At 58.2% G+C, this 18563-nt stretch overlaps 1 protein-coding gene and 1 long non-coding RNA gene across 2 annotated transcripts; one reads left to right on the top strand and one right to left on the bottom strand.

Annotated features, from left to right (window-relative positions):
- Positions 1-402: 402 nt before the first annotated feature.
- On the bottom strand, positions 403-1357 carry LOC148056501 (uncharacterized). The gene is made up of 3 exons (XR_015702933.1): positions 1221-1357; positions 889-1092; positions 403-530 (listed from the first exon to the last, which is right to left on the bottom strand). It is a non-coding gene; the product is annotated as an uncharacterized LOC148056501 (long non-coding RNA).
- Positions 1358-12351: 10994 nt separating this feature from the next.
- R3HDML (R3H domain containing like) lies at positions 12352-17439 on the top strand. The gene is made up of 6 exons (XM_009473297.2): positions 12352-12499; positions 13084-13443; positions 14838-14956; positions 15455-15587; positions 16699-16814; positions 16931-17439. The coding sequence occupies exons 2-6, from the start codon at positions 13183-13185 to the stop codon at positions 17061-17063; spliced, it is 762 nt and encodes a 253-aa protein (XP_009471572.1). The 5' UTR covers positions 12352-12499; positions 13084-13182; the 3' UTR covers positions 17064-17439.
- The last annotated feature ends 1124 nt before the right edge of the window (positions 17440-18563 follow it).

Below are 18563 nucleotides of genomic sequence, written 5' to 3'. Positions count from 1 at the left end.
CAATGCCCAGGTCAGCCCCCGCTGGGATTAGGGCAGCGAAGAAATGAGTTTGCCTCAAGGAGAAGCCCAGAGCTGTGCCTGGGCTCCGGTTTATCACCATTTTACCCAGCCAGGACTCTTTCCTTTAGCTTCGGCAGGAGTTTGGGAGCGCTTGCTTTGCTGTCTGTACCTGTGGGGTCCCACCAGGGATAGAAGAGCTGCCGTTGGGATTAAATGCTCCCAAACAGCAGATTAAGCCTGAAGCGTTTGCTAGGGAGCGTCTGCACCTCTCCAAGGCACCTCATGAGCTTTCAGGCATGAGAGGCTGGCAGGACCATTACTGGTCTGTTATGGTCTGGCCCAGTTTCCAAACACAAAGCGGACCAGACTGGCTGCTCTCTCCTCTCGCCAAGGAACGGAGCATCCCCCAAAATACAGCAGTCCGGGCTGCCCCTTACCGTGGTAGGAGGAAGGTATGGAGGGTGCTGAACCATGCACGGGAGGAGGTGGGTGATGAAGGGTGTGCTCCTGCTGCCTGGACTCTACCTGTTCTGAGAATAAACAACATTTTTTTTCCCCCCTTAGCTTTAAGTTTGGTGAAAAATAAAATTAAAGCCAAATCCTAGTGCTTTAACTAAATCAGAGCATTTATCAGCTTCACTTAAAGAAACAGGATTCTTTTCACCAGTGTTTATTTGTACAGTTCCAACAAGCTGGGTTTTTTTTGTTTTTTTTTTTAAATACGAGCCCACCACAGATGTGCAACTCGGCCCAATCTCTGTTGACACCATTCAGAGGTCGCAAAAAAAAATACATGGGAAGTGTGTTCTGCCACTTCGCTGGAAAAAGGCCTTTCTTTGGGCTATTTATTTTATGGAGGCTCCAAACAATTGGCAAAAGAGTTGTTACCTTGGCGTGGGGAGACGAGCGGGACCCTGTGAGATGATGGCAGATGCCAGCGCTGCGCCAGGTGCCCTCCGAGGAGGACAGGAGATGCGGTTCCCTCCTTGCAGAGCAGCGTTTTTGCGTGCTGGGGAGAGCTCTCTCCCCCCGAGACATCAGCGTTGCTGAGGCTTTGAACTCCACTTCAAAGCTGGGGCTGGAGTGAGGTTTCTGTAAACCCAGAGAAAGAGGTAAATATTTGTCAGAGTCAATTAATGCTCCTCATCACCTCAACGGTCATCTGTGCGAGACGGCTGGAGGGGTTTTGGCAGGCACAGAGGTGAGCCTTGTTGATTTACTGAACCACTTTGGCAGGCGGGTAGACACAAAACACTGCGGCGAGGAGAGCTGGAGGTTTTCCCCCTAGCACGGTCCATGAACTCATGGAGACATCTCATCCTTCCCATCACTGGAGCAGACAGGGAGAAAGGTCCTGTTCTTGTCTGGGGAGAAGGGGAGAGGAGCAGTCCTGCTGCCAGCACTGCTGCTGCAGCCTTAGAACCACTTCATTCATCCCCGTTACTGCAGATGGGCATCAGCTGTTCACAGAGCCCGACAGCACATTGCATCTCCCACCTGCTGTCGCAGGTTTAATGGTGGACACTGCAAGCCACCCACGCCAGAAGACGTGACGTCATATCACACTTCCATGAATTTATCAAGTTCCAGTTTCTGACATCCCCCCAACCCACTTAGAGAGGTCCAAGGTGTTGGTTTTGGAAAGAGGGCTTTGCTGGGCCATTCCGTCCCTGGTGTCTGTATGGCAGCAGCCAGTGGAGGGGGCAAGGAGGACACCCAGCAGCTAGCCCCAGCTAGCCCCAGCCACCAGCACTCCCAGGCTTCCTCTCTCTTATCAGCACAGCATGGAAATACCAGCCTAAATAAGAAAAAGGGAAGGGAAAAACTAGAAACAGCTGAGCACCAGATGAGAAGGATGCAGAAGGATGGGGCCAGGCTCGTTCCTCAGCCCCAGCCTGACCCAGGACCCGCCCTGCTCGGGCACGGCCCCCGGGGCAATGCCACCCTCCCTTTCCCTCAGCCAGGAACCTGCAGCTGGACGTTGACAAGCCCAAAAGGAAGCGCTGGGGCTGTAACGGAGTCCAGCTGGGAACTGTGCAGCCCCTGCGGGCGTCTTTCCCCTTGGCTCTGGGACGCACACTGGGAAGATGCTGGGGATGCTCCGGGGGTGCCTCCCTCCCAGTGCCTGGGTGCCGTGCTCCCACACGGCTCTCACCTCCCCTGGTTTCAAGGCAGGCAAAGTCGGGCACGGGGGGCCTGACCGCCCCGGCGGGCTCGGCTCGACAGCAACACATGGGCAGCAGACGGGACGCCGGGGTAAAACCATGCTCTGTGTCTGCCGGGGAAGTGGAGCGGGGAGAGGGACGTGCCAAAGGCAACAGCTGTCTCGGTGAGCTCAGTGTTTGCTGTCCTGCGAGACGCCGGCCGCGGGGCAGATGGGCTCTGTCCTTTCCTTCACCGAGCACCTCCCTCTGACCTGCTAGGTGCCTCCGCGGGAGCTGGCACCAGCACATCTGTTAGCAAGATGAAAGCTGGATTGTACCAGGCTTGCCTGCACGGGCTGGTTAAATCTCGCTAGCAGCAGCAGGGAGGATGAGGCAGCACAAACCTTATCAGCCATGGTCCTTATCAGCCGCCACAAGCCCAGGTCCCCGTGGGGCACGTGCTCTGGGTACTGGTGTGTGCCCAGCTCCACTGCTTCCTCCCCATCGCTTGTGGCACGTGGGCGAAGTCACGCTAGCACGGATGTGTCAGCACAAGCCACCATCAGACCTCTGTGTCGCTGCGTGGACGCAGCCCGAGTGACGGACAGAGCCCCGACGAGCTGCAGGAATCCCCCACCCGCTCCCCCTGCACTTCAAGGGGGGACGCCGGGGAGCTCAGTGGAGCTGCCAGCACTCAGAGCACCCTCAGACCAGATAGTTTTCTTCAGACGAGGTGTCCCAGTTCCAGGGCTTTCAGGGACTCACATGTCAGCGTGTCCCCAGGTCGGGGAGAAAAGACCCCGGGAAGCACGTCTCCATGCCGAGAGAGATGTGGAGACAATCGCTCCCGGTTTGGGTGCGTTCAGTTAAACTGCAGATCACGGGTTTGGACCTTCCGAGGCTTGGATTGGAATATGATTCCCTTCTATATCATCCTAGATAGGCATTTTTTTCCTAGTGTAGTTTAAACACTCCCATTTATCGCTGGCAGATCAAAGCACATGCACATCAGGGAGTCATGCCCTGCTGGGACGGTTACCACGGTGTCCACCTACCACGGGTGTCCTGGCTGAGGAACCCAGGCCACGCACTGACACACCAACCCCTCACCAGAGCCAGTGAAGGGGAACCTCCCCGCTCCTGCTGGGGCCCCCCGGGACGGCTCCCCGCCACCGGCAGCGGGGATCTGCTGGTGGCACTGCCAAGGCAGCCAGCACCATTCCTCCTGCCCGGCACCGAGAGCCCCGGCCGTGCTGCAGCCGGGCTGGTGGGCAGCAGAAAGCTGTCTGGGATTTACAGCCATGCTTCAAGATCTTCGAGCAGGGATAATTCCCTGCCAGGCAGGTTAGCCCGCAAGTCAAGAGAGTCTGTGGGCTTCTTGTTGACATTAAGCTCACACAGGGCAGGACCTGCAAGTAACGCTTGCTGCGGCCACTGTGGCCAGTGAGCCAGCCTCCGTCACCTCTCAGCAGGCAGGGAAATACATCCCAGCATGAAACACCACCAACTCTGCCTAACACCCAGAGCAGAGGGGTAACAACCCCCCAAGCACACGCACCAGCGAGCGCTGACACTTGCGCCAGGTCATGGCCAAGGTGGGTCATGGGCAAGGGGTTGATGGCAGAGGGCAATCTCTTTCACTTGAAAGACAGGAAAGATTTGATACGGACTCTGCGCTGCAAACATGGGTTCTCTTTTTCTCTGTGCACAGGTTATCCTCACCACCTTTGGCTCTTCTTGCATCCCAAAACCACGGCCGTGCCCACCTCCCCACCCAACCCTCTCCCAGCTTCTGCAGCACAAGGCAGCTCCACAGGGACACCGTGACACCGACGGGACACATCTCGCCGGGACCTCCAGCTGCACAATTCCACACAGGCTTTTACCTTCTTGGAACAACAAAATTTATTGCTTGTGGCAGACAGGGTGTCTAAGTGGGTTCAGGGACTGCAGCTCCTTCTTGCAGCGTCTGGCACAGGCTGAGCCAGGGAGCTCCTTTCTTTTTATCACCCGGCAAATACTGGTGGAGTCAGAGCTCTTGATTTCCATTCCCTTACACCTCACATACATGCTTGGCTCAGCCTCGGGGTAGCAATCCAAAAAGCAGGAGGTTGCTTTTTGGACAGTCAAGTGCATGCAGGCCCCCAACACGCACATTTTGCTGTAATAAACGTGGAGTCCAAGACAGAGGAGGGAGATGACACCTTGGGAAGTCTGGCACAAGGCAGCAGTGATGGTATGTCTGTGGGCTCTGCAATCCCTGCCCGGTGTGCCAGAGCAGGGGCTGCATGAGCTGTGTTTGCAGGGCAGCGTGGTCTTCCCTGGGTGAAGGCTAAGGAAATAAGGCAGAAAAGAGCATCCCGAGGTCCTCGTTTTCTGCTTCTCCAGCCTTTGTCGAGCCTTGAGCAAAATGGTTCTTGCAAACATCTGAGCCTCCATGGTTGAACCTGAGAAATTTCATGTCTAGGCAGACAGAAATCTGGTGGCTTGGATCCAGACATCTGGACATGGGAAAGCTTGGGAGTCCCACGAGAAAAGGCAGATTTTTTGGGAAAGATTCACAATGAATCTTTACAGGAGAGTGGAGGGGTGAAAATACAAAGTGTCCATCAAGCTGCTCCTGTTCTGCTGGCAGAAGCCAGGAAGCCCTGAGATGTGCAAGTACAGCGAGAGATTTTAAAAGTGAGCAAAAATACTTAACGCTTCTGTCAGCTTCAATGCCAGAAACAGGCAGATGTCACAGAAATCCTGCATGGTCCTGCCCTGCTCCGCTGGAATGGCAGAACCAGCTCTGATGTGGTACCAGTCATCGGCAACCCTCAAAGCCCTCTGGTAGACGTGATCGGCGTGATAGTATGGATGGAGAAATATGTATGGGAAGTGGTTTGCCCAGTGTCACTCAGGACACCAAAAGCTTCAGGATTACACCCCCGTCTCGCCCGTTGGGTGCTCGCTCTGCCTCAGCACTGCTGGCCTCCCCGGGGAGCCCTGGGAGAGCTGAGCCGCTGCTGTTTCTCAGCCTCGTGAAATGTTAATATGCCCAGAGCCTGTATGGGCACATCTTTCCTGCCCAAAGCCCCTCCACCTCCTTCAGACGCCCCTGGGAGCTCCTGTGCTGTGTCCTTCCTTCTGCGCCACCTTCCTGCGCTCACCAGAGTCTGCTTTTAAAGCTGGCCAGGCTTTGAGTGACCACCACCCACCTGAGCTGCATCCTCCTCCCTGCTGGACATGCCCCAGACAGACCCTGGGGAGAAGCAACACCTTCGAGACCCCGGTCCAACAACCCAAGGAACGATAAACCACTGCAAACAGCCCCCTCTTCCTTCAGAGCCAGCAGCATTGCTTTTAGCCCCACTGCTATTTAACCTGAGCCAAACAAACAAACAGCAGCAATGTTTTTCTGCGGAAAAAAAACATTTTGCAGCAGAAGAGCGACCCGTGCACTGGTGGGCACGGTTGGAGGGTGTTTGCTGGTGCCACAGTGGGGGCCCGGGCACGTGAGCACCGGGGCCACCCCCGAGGAGAGGAGCAACAGGAACAAGACCTCCCTGTGCAGCCGTGACAAACCTGCCTGTGAACCAGTGCCAGGTGCTCAGTTTCTATCTTAATTTTGGTCTTGGAAAAAAAAGGGGAATGGACTGAATACACAGGGGCTGCAGTCAAGCTGCGGCACACACCCATCCAAGGAAGAAAATTACACGGTAAGGCTGCCAGGGTGTCCTGGCTTCACTTTGCCGGGTCTGGGCTTTCGGGGCTGTGATCTGCTAGCCCTCGACCAGCAGCTGATCCAGCCTTTTGCCATTTCCCGACGATTACCCAGGTAGTGCTTACTGTGTCGGGTGTCAAGGGAAGAAATGATCCCAGCTCACCCCACGTGACGCCTTTCGTGCAGGCTGGTTTTGCCCCACGGGATGGGGACCTCCCACTGGGACCCCTGGGTGGGACCGATGGCTTTCCCACCTCTCAGCCTGAAAGCCAAGCATGCGGAGAGCAGGCGATAAGCACAGTAAAATAAAACCCACCATCATCATGTTTCCAGGGCTGTTGACTCTGGCGCGTGTCCGTCTGCATGGGCAGAGCTGGGTGGTGGGCTGCACCCGCGTGGGCGAGCTGTGGGTGGGCAGAGGGGATGGGGGGTCCCGGTACCCGGCCTGGGGGCGGCTGGCGAGGTCACAGCTGATGTTTGGGTCCCAGGTTTGGGTCTGTCTTGGTCTCGGCTGACTCGTGGTGCGATGGGCCCCTCTTTCCATTGACCTGTTAGATTCTTCTCACGTTGGCAGAGTGCAGTGAGACCATCACGCACCTGCAGCGCCGTGCTAAAAAAATAAATCGTTAGCAAACAGCAAATTAACTATCTTCTGAATTGTGCTGAGAGGAGTTTCCGTGTTATTTGTTAAGTGGATTTCTAAACTTAGCCCAGTTACTGTAAAAAATACCTTTGCGAGAAACTACCGTCCACAGCGCTCAACTTCAGAGACATTTATTTCTAGAGCCAGCGGAAAAATTTCTCACCTTTCAAAGGCTCCAATTATATCTTGGGGCTGGCTGGAGCCAGCGGCCTTCGCAGCTTCCTCGCAGGCAGTCGCGGGCTGCTGGTGGGGACCACAGCTCCGACGGTGCCGCGGGGGATGGGGGAGAGGTGGAGGGGCTGGCACCCACCTGTGGTCCAAAAAGATCATGTAGGATCCCGTTAGCCTTGACGGACACCTTAGTTAATAATCCCGAACAAGTTGTTTTTACTTGCACCAGACAGGCATTAGTCCTGCCGTGTTTTCAGCCATGGTTGCTGCTAGCACTAAAGGCTCCCAGGGTCGGGCTCCTGTCAGGACCTGGCCAGTTGCACCACTACAAGGAGCAAATTGCAGCTCGCAGAGCTGGGGCAGTGCCCAGGTGGCCTTTGGAGAGTGGGTTGGTAGCCAGGCCTGTGGGCAAGGCTGCTCTGTGCCACCCTGCTGAGCCCAGCCTGGGCGGTCGGACCCAGGCGTGCAGGCTCCTGCCCGCACTCCTGACTGCTGGCTCCCCACTGCATCACTATATATAAAATGGGAAAGGGTTTTTTTCACCTTTATTTTTAGTTTTTCTCATGTCCTAGCAAATATGCAAGTGGAAATGCTGGGGTATGAGAGGACGTTGCACCTGAAGCAGAGGCAGCCGCGAGGCATCGTACGAAAGGCTCCAGGCCCCCGGAGAATGCAACCGCCTGTCCCTGCCGATGGACGAACCTACCCCTGGCACAGGAACAATCCCGTGGATGGATTTTACAGCAATGCCCAGGGACTCCAAACAGTCCTACAAATCAGAGAGGCATTCAATGCTTTTGTGATCGGAAAGAGCAAGAGGGAGCAGTGAAGCATCTCACATTTATTAATGGAGATGCTCTAAATCCCAGAGTTTGGGCTAGGCTTTAAAAGGCACGTGCTGCCACTGTGTTAGCCTGCTGTTGTAGGCAGGCCATGGTGCCTTGAGTAGTTGAGATAAAGGCTGGAGAAGACTTGGCCCTCCCCAGCCTGTCCTGCTGATCCACGCTGCGATCCGTGCTCCCGCGGCTGCACATTCAGGGTCCCGCGCGTGGTGCCCCCGGCGTGAGCTGTGCCCCACGGCCGGCTCGGGCACTCCCCCCTCCTGCCATCCCTCCCCTCCTCCCTGTACTCGCAGCCCTGGCAGAGGTGAAACGTTCTCCCTGCGAGGGCTGGTAATGCACGGTCTCGGCTGCGCCGCCCCTGCCAGCTGGCCACAAACAGCACAAACGCTGCCCAGGAGACGCGATTGCTGCCAAAGTGGGTTAGGAGGCAGTCTGCAACAGCGGGGTTCACATGGGCCTGGGGTCAGGAAAAAATCCGGTAGCAATCAATAACCGAAGCTTTCATAAATAATCCTGCCAGCTCTGGCAAACGCACATGGGCTATTTTGCTTCAGTTTTGCTCCAAAGGTTCCTGTAAAGCCCAGGGCGTTGCAATTTGTGGCATAGCTTCCAGCTGTTGGAGGAGACGCAAGCCTCCACCGGAGGGTTTGCTCTGGCCGGTGTGGCTCCTGCGTTCCCACCGCCCCATCCCCACTGCATGCAGGTATAGGTGCAAGCTATACCACTACATGGTTTGTCTTATACCATGTCCATCACTGAGCCCATCCTCTTAATGCGTGCAACAGGAGCGAGGGACCTCCCTGGTAGACCTGAAAGCCAAATTAGCACGACCCTCTCATTCACTGGTGATATTAGGAGCCCATGCTCAACTTTGCCTCCTTGCTGGTGTGACCGTACTGCACTGGCACGGGGAAAGCAGGTTCTTGGGTGTGGAGAGGACGGGTGGGCGCAGCGAGGGAATGTGAGATGAACGTGCATTGCACCTCAGCTTTTTGCTCCGTCCCAGGTTTTAGCAGTGAACGACAGGAAAAGTTCAGATGATCAAAATTCACAATTTTAACTACTTCTCATTAAAATTGTGAAATTGCCTTTGAGAAGCTTACCCTGTTCCTGCAATGTCTGAGATATCAGGGAGAAGGGGTTCGATACTTATCAGACTTCTTTAGTTTTGATGAAGAAAGGCTGGATTGTTTGGAAAAGCCCATCCCAACGTGGTGTCCCCGTGTTCTGGCCATGAAGGGCGCAGGTCTGCTGGCAGCCAGGAATTCATTGCCCCATTCCCGCAGCCGGGGAGGTCACCTCGTCGGTGTGAGATTTTACTTTTCTGCACCCCTTCCTCCAAGGCTCAGCTTGGTTCAGAAAGGGACCCAACATTTACAAGGAGCCGGTCCTAATTAGTGAGAAGGATGACTCTGAAGTCCTCAGACTTCGGGACTGATCTCAGCTCGGTTACAACTCAACGGGACGTTTCGCTCCAGGGAGATCACAAATAAACGTGCAGGAGTTCAGCCTGGGTTTTCTCATGTCACAACATGCAGAGATCAAATCTTCTGACCTCTAAGTCAGAAGGAAGATCTCTTTTCATGATGGATGAGGAGGAACCAAGCTCTGGATGGGCTGGACTTCTACAGGGCTCTAGAAATGCAAAAAGCCATCAAAGCCCCACCTTCCTTCCCTGCCAGGGTGGGCAGCAGGGCAGCTGGAGCCGTCGGTGGTGGTTGGGGCAGGACTGGGAGAAACAAGCGGCTTTCAGCAAAGCTGGAAACCCAGCCTTTTGCCAGTTCTTGAGAGGGGGATATTTTATTAGAGCAACAGAGTTTGTGCATTACCTGGGAAAACAGTTTTGTTCAAACAGGGCTTTGGTTTGGGTTTGTTTTACCCCAGTTAAGAGGAGGTTCCTGCTATGGAAAGCCACATCGACCTCCTCCATGCCTGGGGGTGCTCAGGCATCGCAGCAGATCCTGTCCCTCAGCACAGGGCAAAGCCCTGCTCAGTCCTACGTGGGCTCACGTCAATCGTGATAGAGGGCTGATGTGTGATGCCCAAAGCCAACAGATGGGAGAAATAAACACGATGGAGGAATCCTGCAGGTCCTGTTGTGGCTTTTTCTGGAGTGAGCTGCTATGCGTGTCAGTCCCAAAAGCATCGGTGGGCATCTCTGCCAAGAGAGTGCTGCGAACCCAGTGATTTATCTCTTTTTTTTCCCCCCAATGCTCATTAAAATAAGAATTTGCCGGCACTGCTGCTGTATCCAGCTGAATGCGTGTGCTTCTTGGCTCCCAGCGAGGTCCTCGCTGCAGATACCGTGTGCTTTGGCAGCCGGGCCAGTCTGGGCTGCAGGATATTACACCTGGCAGGGACACAAGCCCCTTCCAGTTCCTGGAATTTGGATTGTCTTGCGGAGCGCTGATTAAGCAGCGCTTTCAATCTGCACCCAAGACAAAACCCTTGCCGTGTCCCCGTGCGAAGGCTCGGTGCAGCTTGTCTGCTGCGTGGCAGTGGGAGCTGCTGTAGGTTTGCTCTCCCCGAGCCCCAGGGAAACAAAAACTCAAAAAAACCTCTCAAATGCAAATCTTTGCAGTTCACGGTGCTGGATGAGCTCAGGGGTCTGTCTTTTGTGAAATAATAAGTCATTAAAAAACCCCTTTCCCCATAACACAGCCCCAGTGCCTTCCCTACCTTGGCAGCAGCTGCTCCTCCCAGTCTGCCCAGACCACATCCCCAGTCTGCCCAGTTGAGATCGCTGCTGCGTGTCCCCATCTGCCTTTCTAACCTGCTGGGAATGACACTCCCTCCACCAGCCTTACTAATGGGAGATTTGGTAGCTGGGGTTGAGCGGAGGGAGGCAGCCCCAGCGTGTGCCGTCCCGGTGTGGTATGAAGGGCAGTCCTGCCGTCGGCCCCGGGAGCTGGCACTCGCCTCTGCATACGGGTGAACGTAAAATAGGGGTGTCGGCAAACTGGGGATCGTGCTTTGCCCGGCACCTGTGGAGAGGTGGCTGGTGTTTTGGGGTGCTTTGGTGCTGGGAAGGTGAAGCTGCGCTGGTTAGACCCCCTACAACAGGCAGCCGGGAAAGCTGGTGGGCTCTGGGAGCCACCCTGACACCCCAGTGTGCCCGGCGTCCATGGCACAGCACAGCCCCCGGCAGCTTGCCCGGCCCTGCCAGCCCACGGGCTGCTGCTGCTCTCCGCACCGAGGGGTCCCCTCCCGCCGCACCGCAGCAGGGCCGGAGGTGCCTCGGCAGCAGTTTCCCTGTCTCCCCGCTGGCACGATCATCATCCCACCCTCTGGGTGGGGAGTGCATGGAAATATCCCTCCAGCACATGTCTCCAGCCGCTCCCCAGGGCCCGCAGCACCTTGAGTTGCTTTACGGGAGAGGGGATGCCAGGAAAAATATGCATGGGGGACTATTTGGGCAGAGGCTCACAGCAGGGTGAGGCTGTATTGATAGAGCACAGCAGCTCAGCACCTGGCCGTTATTCCCGCTCCACGCTTGGGTCTGCTCCTCCCTGAGCTCCTGGTCGGCTTCTGTTGCGCTGCGGGCATCGGGGGCCGCGGGTGAAGCCAGCCAGGCTCTGGGATGTGCCAGCACGGTGCAGGAGTTTCATGGCCAGGATCCTCGATTCTTATCCCAGTGAGGGTGAGAAGCAGTGATGGGCTGCTGTGGGACTGCCTTCTCCTCCCCTCCTCCCCGGCAGCCTCCTTGTCTCCCTGCCTGAGCACCAGCTTTCCCCAGGGCACACTCTGGTCTCAGCTCCGTGCCTCCGTCTCCGTGCCTCCTGCCAGCTCAGGAGAGGGAGTTTGGCCTCGGTGCTCCCCTTCATGCAACCAAGAGCCAAATCCTGGCTCCAAACCCGCCTGTGCTCTGGTGAACCCAGGTCTGGTGAGGTGCGGGGTGAGCACCTTGCTTCCCTGGGGCACCACGGCATGGGCGATGATGGCAGCAAGCCCTGCCATGGCTCACACGCGGCTGCTTGTGCTGGCTCCCGGTGCAGCGGGAGAAGATGTGAGGGGCATTGCAAGCAGCCCCTCCAGCCTGCCAGTCTTGCATTTTTGTGACCTGCGATAATTCAGCTGGCCGCAGGCACCGCAACTGCTGGGATGTTACAGGGAAACGCGCTTGATGCTGCAGGATTGTCTACAGCTTTCAGACTTCTGCAGCCATTCCGCCTCCCTGGGGAAAAAGGCCCCTGGGGGGAGCACAGCCCGCAGAGGAAGGGCTCTTTTCCCCTGAGATGCCCCAGCTGGGCACTGCCGGCCCGGGTCAGTGGTGGGGACGCGGGCAGAGCCCCCACAGGCTGTGGCAAACCCTAGTCCTTGGGGAACCCACCCAGCAAGCGGCTTCATTTCTAACAGGGAGAGCTGCTGGCCCAGGGACATGTGTGGTCACCAGGTCCCCTCCCAGCCACCCTTGGCAAGGGACATCTCTGTCATCTGCTCAGCTCGCACCAAAACGGGGTGACCCCGGGGCTCCCGGTGAGTGCCAGCCCCGCCGCCACCTTGCCGGGGCAGAAACCCTCCGCATCCCTCTCCGACCTGGATTCGCTTCCCTATCCACAGCTGCCAGAGAGACCCCAGCTCAGGGGAATGAACGGTGGAGAGACGACTCTGGGGATCTCTCACCATAGGTAGCTCGTAACAAAAACCCCCGCCAGCAGCCGACGAGCAGCCCCTCTGCCCACCGCAGCAGCGAGCCAGGCTCTGCTCGCTTCCCCCCGCCGGCACCGTGCACGGCTCGGCGTGCCCGCCTGCGCGCCTGTGCGCGCGGATGCATCCACCAGCCTATAAATCTCCTAGCAGGGCTCTTCCCAAACTTCAGGACATTCCCCGGGGGAAGAGCTGAGATGCAGCTTTTGCGTCAGATGCTGCAGCGGGCTGCCCGGCGGGGCTAGGCTCAACCTCTCTCCCGCATCTGCCCCAGCAGGTTGTTTGCAAAGGTCAATCCCACCGGCTGCCGCCGCCGGGCTCGCCTGCTCTTGGCTCTGTCCTCCAGGTATGTAGTTGGGGAACGTCCTCCCCGCTGCTCCGGGGAAGGGCTGGCAGGGATGCTAGGAGGCGCGGTGGCTGAGGAGATATTCCAGCATTTTTCTCCTTTTTTTTAATTATTCTTGTTCTGCGGAGGTTTATTTTTCTTTCCCTGAGATAGTCGCTAGGATTTCTCACCGGTGCTTTTAAAACTTGCTGTGCATTTCTTTATCTGTGTGAGATTTCCATTTGTGCTGGGGATTTACTCAACACACCAAACGCTTGGGAAATTACAGGGCAGGCGGCTGCAGCAAATCTCTCAGCATGCTCCTAATCAGCCCCTGCCTGGCAGGTACGTGCGATCAGTGAAAAAGTGGGGGAGATTTTGTACAGATTTGGGTTTTTTTTTAAAGAAACAACAAGAAAACCCAGTCACCTCTCTGCTGGTCCTGGGGAATTTGCTGTGATAAATGCGGTCATCAGAGATTAATTTTAAAAATTTATTTTGAAAAGGAAAAAAAAAAGGAAAATTTATTTCCCTCTCATTTTGGGAAGAGGTATTTGCACGTGAACAGCAAACCTGAGCGGTGCCTGCGTTGTTTTCTCTCCTAGATCCACGCGCTGGCAGCGGGGACCCGCGATCCGCCTTGTCCTTGCTTAACTCCGTGCGGGAGCAGAAAGCCGCCGGCCGATCCCGCCGGCCGGGCTAGCATGGCTGTGCTCCATGTGCACCTGTACCTCACTGCCTTGGGCTTCTGGATGACGCCGCAGTCCAGCTCCTTCCTGCTGCCCAATGCCACCGAGCTCCTGTCCCCCGCCGGGGGCAGAGCTGCGGGCCTGCTGTGGGGCGCGGGGGTCCCCCGGAGCCGTCGGAAGCGATACCTCTCCCCCCGCGACATGAGCATGATTTTGGACTACCACAACCAAGTGAGGGCACAGGTGTCCCCCCCAGCTGCCAACATGGAGTACATGGTGAGTCAGGCTCTGGCAGGGTAGGTTTGGGTGAGGTTGAGGGGCTCACCCGTGACGTGGGCACCCAGCCTGGTAGGGACGGGGCACCCACACATGGGGATGTCAGGGTGCTGCCCCGGACTCGTGGCTGCACATCTGTCCCGGGGGACGTTTCACGTTCCTGGGGCAGGGCAGACCCATGCACGCCCCACGCAGCCTCTGCGCAGGAGGGATGGAGTCCTGATGGGGGGAGGTTTCCACCCGGGGGCAGATTTAGGACCCCTGGTCCCATGCCTGGGATGTCTGGGAGCTTGCAGGCTGTGGAATGGCAGCGTCCGTCCAGCTGAGCTGCAAACGTAGTGTTAGGGGAAGGGAGAGGGCTCCAAGCATGAAAAGCTCAGGTCCCAACCCCAAGCCCAGGTTGGAGGCTTTCCCCTAACTGCAGCCGGGAGGGACGGCCCCATCTCAAGGCCCGGGGTCCCTTGGCAGCGTGCCCAGGGATGCCAGCCCCTGGGAGAAGAAACACGCAGGAGCGAGACAGAGAGGGGCTGCAGAGCCTCACTGGGTCAGGCAGCTCCTCTGGACGAGAGCCTCCCTGGGCAGAGCTTTCCCCAGGTTGTCTCAACCCTGCTCAGAGCTCTTAACCCAGCCCTAAAGGGAGGAGAAATGGGGAGCCACCAAGAGGAGGGATTTCCAGCCAACATTGAGCGGGACCCTTGGGGCAGGAGGTGCCATGTGCTGCTCTGCTCCCAGGGAAGGGACCGGAGCTCCCACAGACCGGCTGGGTGGTCCCTGGATGCTGGTTTGGGAGCTTGCTGGGTACCAGCGCAGGTCAGACGTGCCCGGGAGCATCCCGCACCACTTCTTGCTTGGCCTAAATTCCTGCCTTCCAAAACAACTCTCTCAGGCATCTCCCCAAAGTGGTTCAGGATGGGTGAAGAACCTTTAAATAATGCACAAAGGAACCTTTAAATAATGCACCCCAGCTGTCCTCACCGGTTAGTCTGCGGCCAGGCTGCCGTGGAGGGCTGGGGCTGGCTGCGAGCTGCAGCGGCAGCGCAGGGCCACAGGGTTTCACCCCTGGATTCAGTTCCTCCTTCTGCAGAAGGAGCTCATTCCCGGAGGGAATCACACACACACAGGGCTTGCACTGCTTCACGGCATCCGTGCTCTGCCTGGGCAGCGGGTACCGCCTGTGCCCAGGGGCCGCGGTGGGCAGCTGGGGTGGTTCATAGCTCCTGGGCATGCTGCCCTGCTTCCCGCAGGCTTTTCCCAGCCTGATGCGTGAATCACATTTTTTGGACACCTTGGGGTGCTCAGAAACCCTGCCCCGAGCATAAGGGAGCGGGTTTCTCCTCTTCCCTCCTCTGGGCAGCCAAAATCCCTGCCTGCCCTTTTCCTTTCCCCCTGGCCAGGTGTGGGACGAGCGGCTGGCCAGGGCAGCGGAGGCATGGGCTGCGCGCTGCCTGTGGGACCACGGCCCCCCCCAGCTGATGAAATACGTGGGGCAGAACCTCTCCATCCACTCAGGCAGGTGAGTGCCCCACGGGCGGAGTGGGCTCCTTGGGGACCCTCCGCATCCCACGATGTGGGATGAGGAGGAGGAGGAACAGAGAGGTCAAGGAGCAGAGAGGTTCGGAGCTGGGGTTGCAGAGGACTGAGATGCAACCAAGAGGCATGTTGAGCCCCCCAGGGAGGAGGAGGAGGGTCCAGCTCTTGCAGCAGAGTAAATGTGGGAAACCAGAGGTGCCTGCTGCTCGTTTGGGGAGTGCGGCATTAACCCCCTCTCCGCCTGGTGCAGAGAGCAGGGGGAGGGGGGTCCTGGATCTCTATCACGTGGCTGAGCGCTCAGGTGCCTCCAGCAAGGGCCAGGCCTTCTGGCCTTGGGCACAAGTGGACTTGGGACAAGGATGTCATTGCCTCTGCTCCATCCCGCTTCTCTACCCTCTTCCCTCTATGTGGAGCCTTCCTCCCCCTCATCCATGCCTTGTGAGGTGGAGGATGCCCACCTTCCGCACGGCACCTTTTGCAGGTACCGCTCTGTCCTGGACATGGTGAAATCGTGGCATCAGGAGAAGCAGCACTACTCCTTCCCCCACCCCCGCGAGTGCAACCCCCACTGCCCCTCCAAATGCAGCGGCTCTGTCTGCAGCCACTACACGCAGGTGAGCGCCGCAGCCCTCCGCAGCTCCCCGGGACCCGGCTGCAAACCGGGGGGCAGCTCACAGCGCCTTGGGCTGCTGCAGCACCCATGCAGTGAGCAGCCCTTCTCCCAGCAGCAGCTGGGATCCGAGATCAAATCCTGGCAGCTCTCTGCGTCAAATCAGGCAGCAGGGCTGGCAGCAGGGCCGGCAGCAGGCAGTGTGCCTGCCGGAGGGGTGCAGGCAGCCGGCAGCAATGCCCTCCCACCCTGGGGTCCCGCCGGGATCTGGCTGCCTACATGGAGGTCCCGGGGGCTCGCAGCCTGCTGGAGCACAGCTGGGACCTTCTGCCCAGTTGGCTGGGAGGTTTTAATTTTAAGCTTTTTTCCCTTCTTTGGCCTTGTTCTCCTTATTACCCCACTGGCACCTCAAAGGTGGTGAAGGGGAAAAAAAAAAAGCCCCTTTGTGCTTTTGCTGAGCATGAATCCTCTCCTCTGTGATGAATTGGCTTTATAGCACCCCGCCATGTCGGGGTCCCCGAGAAGGCAGCCCCTTCATCCCCCGGCACGTCCACCGGCAGCCAGGCTGGCACAAGGTGGAAAACCTCCCTCTGCTCCCCTGCCCAGTGCCAAAGTTGGGCCAGCCCCTAACTGCCTCCTCTGCACGGCTCCAGCCTTTACCTGAGCATCTGCATCCCTGTGCAGCTGGTCCCTGGGGATGCTCGGGGATGCTCCAGGTTGCAAATGGGCAAGATATACATTTTTTAAGGAAGAAATTCAGCCTGGAGAGGCTTTAGGAGGAGCTTCTGGTTCTGCCAGTGATGATTCAGGGTGAGGTTTGGGAACTAATTTGGGTAAATCGGAGAAGCGGCCCAGAGTGATGCTCATTTAAGTGAGCTTGGCAAGGCAGCCCCTTGCAGGGCAGCACGGGCTGCAGGCAGAAAAGGGCAGTGAGAAATCGCTCTTGGGTGACAAAGCAGTGCCCATGGTGGGCACAGCACCCAGCCCAAGAAATTCAGGCAGGCGGGATGCGATTCCTGGTGGGCCAGAGCCCTGCACCAGGGTCCTGGGGTGGCTGGCTGTGGGACGCCTGGGTGGGCGGTCGCCGACAGCGCCTGTTCTCTGTCCCGGCACAGATGGTGTGGGCATCCTCCAGCCACCTGGGCTGCGCCCTCGGCACCTGCGCCAACGTGCGGGTGTGGGGCAGCACGTGGCGGCACGCCATCCTCCTCGTCTGCAACTACGCCGTCAAGTAAGTGCGTGGAGGGAAGCCCCCCCCCCCCCGTGCCGTCCTCCCTCCTTGACGGCTGCTCCGGTGTCGGCGGCGAGGCAATGGTGCGCAGAGGTGATGTCCTCCTCTCTTTTTAGGGGCAACTGGCTGGGAGAAGCGCCGTACAAGGTGGGGAGGCCATGCTCAGCCTGCCCCCCCACCTACGGCGGAGGCTGCTCCAACAACATGTGCTTCACCGGACTCAAATCCAACCAAGTCAGCTGGTTCTAGGGCTGCAGCCCCGCAAGGGAGCCCCTGGGAATGGGGACGAGGTGAACCAGAACTATTTATAACACTGACCCCCGCCAGCAGCTCGGCTGTCCAACCTGCTTCATCCCTAGCGCCGCGTAGGAAACTACTTTTTTAACACACCTCTCCAGCTGCGCTTGTGTTGTCCGGCTGCTTCCCGCTTTGGGGGAAATAGGGATGGTTCAGATCCCTGTTACCCGAAATCGGGACAGTTCGGGGATGCACGGAGGGAGCGGGGCTGGCTGGCATGGCCCCTGCTCCGCGGGCTCGGGGGGCTTCCCCCACTGCCCCCCGCCTGTGCTAAGGCAGAGGCTGGTGTAAGCGAATACCAAGATGTTCCCCTCATGGCAAGTGGCTGGAGGAAGAGTGGGGAGCACCAAGCGTGCTCTTGCCCCTCCGGCCACAGGGCCCCCAGCTCCGAGCCCCCCAATAAAGCAGCCTGGAGACCCCCGTGCTTGTGTCCGTCCTCTCTCACTCGCAGCCTGGAGCCTCAGGGTAACACCGAGCCTGTGCCTTTGCTCTGTTTTGGGGGGTAAATAGCAAAGGGGTGCAGAAGCCCTCAGCAGGGCCAGAAGCCCTCGGCAGGGCCATGGGCCATGGCTGCAGGAGATGGCCGGGCACTTTGCTCCATCGTGTGGGAGAAGCCAGCACTGCTGGGACACCGGGTGATGATGACGCCGGAGGGTCACGAGCTCCCTGTCCCACCCAGGCTGCCCCATGCCACCCCACTGCCCTGCTTCACCCCCGGCGCCGCTGAGCACCCCGTTATCCACATCCCCTCCCTCTCTAAGAGCCCTCAGCACTCAGCAAACTCAGGGGTCCCCAAATTCCCAGGCTTTGGCTCTGAGCCCCCAGCTGTGGATTCCTGCGCCGCAGCCCACCGTGTCCGGGCAGCCCCCTGCCCACTCGCCCCGCTGCACGCTCCCTTGGGATGTGCTTTCCCATCCGGAGGAGCAGATGTCCCTAATTTTGTCCTCTTGGGGCTGCAGGGTTGCAATAGCCGGGGTGCTGTCCCAGGACTGGCAGGGACCCCTCACTGCCTCCTCCAGCCCGGCTCCTTCCAGAGACGTATGGGAGGCCCTGCGCTGCCGACCGATCACTTTTTCAGCTCCAGCTCTGGAACCCCCATATATTTGGTGTCATCTCAGCAACACCTCTTGCATGTGGCCCTGCTTGCCTCAGCGTAGCCCCCCGGGAGCAGGGGCTGCTCCTGCCACAGAGCCACCAGCAGCACCGGGCTCTACCCCAAGGTCGGGGACCGCATCTACACGTCCTGGACCATGAGGTCCCTGGGGCTCCTCCTGGGTGCTGTGGTCCCGGAGGGAGCACAGATGTCCATGAGCGGCTGCGGCATTTTGTGGGTCCCCCTGGTTTGGGGAGCAGAGGAGACAGGGAGGAGCTGCAAACACCCTGCACCCCGGTCCCGTGCTCAGGGTACCACCCTGCATCCCACCGCAGCATCCCTGCGGCTCCCCGTCCCCA

This window comes from Nipponia nippon, unplaced genomic scaffold (assembly GCF_047370975.1).
Source record: "Nipponia nippon isolate SJK-2023a ecotype South Korea unplaced genomic scaffold, ASM4737097v1 scaffold_13, whole genome shotgun sequence".
Lineage (NCBI taxonomy): Eukaryota > Metazoa > Chordata > Aves > Pelecaniformes > Threskiornithidae > Nipponia > Nipponia nippon.
Note: the sequence above shows the minus strand (reverse complement) of the source record. Positions and strands in the feature narration are given on the sequence as shown.

Bases quoted from the DNA above. Each gene is read 5' to 3' on its own strand.
- R3HDML (XM_009473297.2), top strand. From the start codon at position 13,183: ATGGCTGTGCTCCATGTGCACCTGTACCTCACTGCCTTGGGCTTCTGG. The intron at 13,444-14,837 runs GTGAGTCAGGCT...CCCCCTGGCCAG, and splicing joins CTGCCAACATGGAGTACATG to GTGTGGGACGAGCGGCTGGC. The intron at 15,588-16,698 runs GTGAGCGCCGCA...GTCCCGGCACAG, and splicing joins TCTGCAGCCACTACACGCAG to ATGGTGTGGGCATCCTCCAG.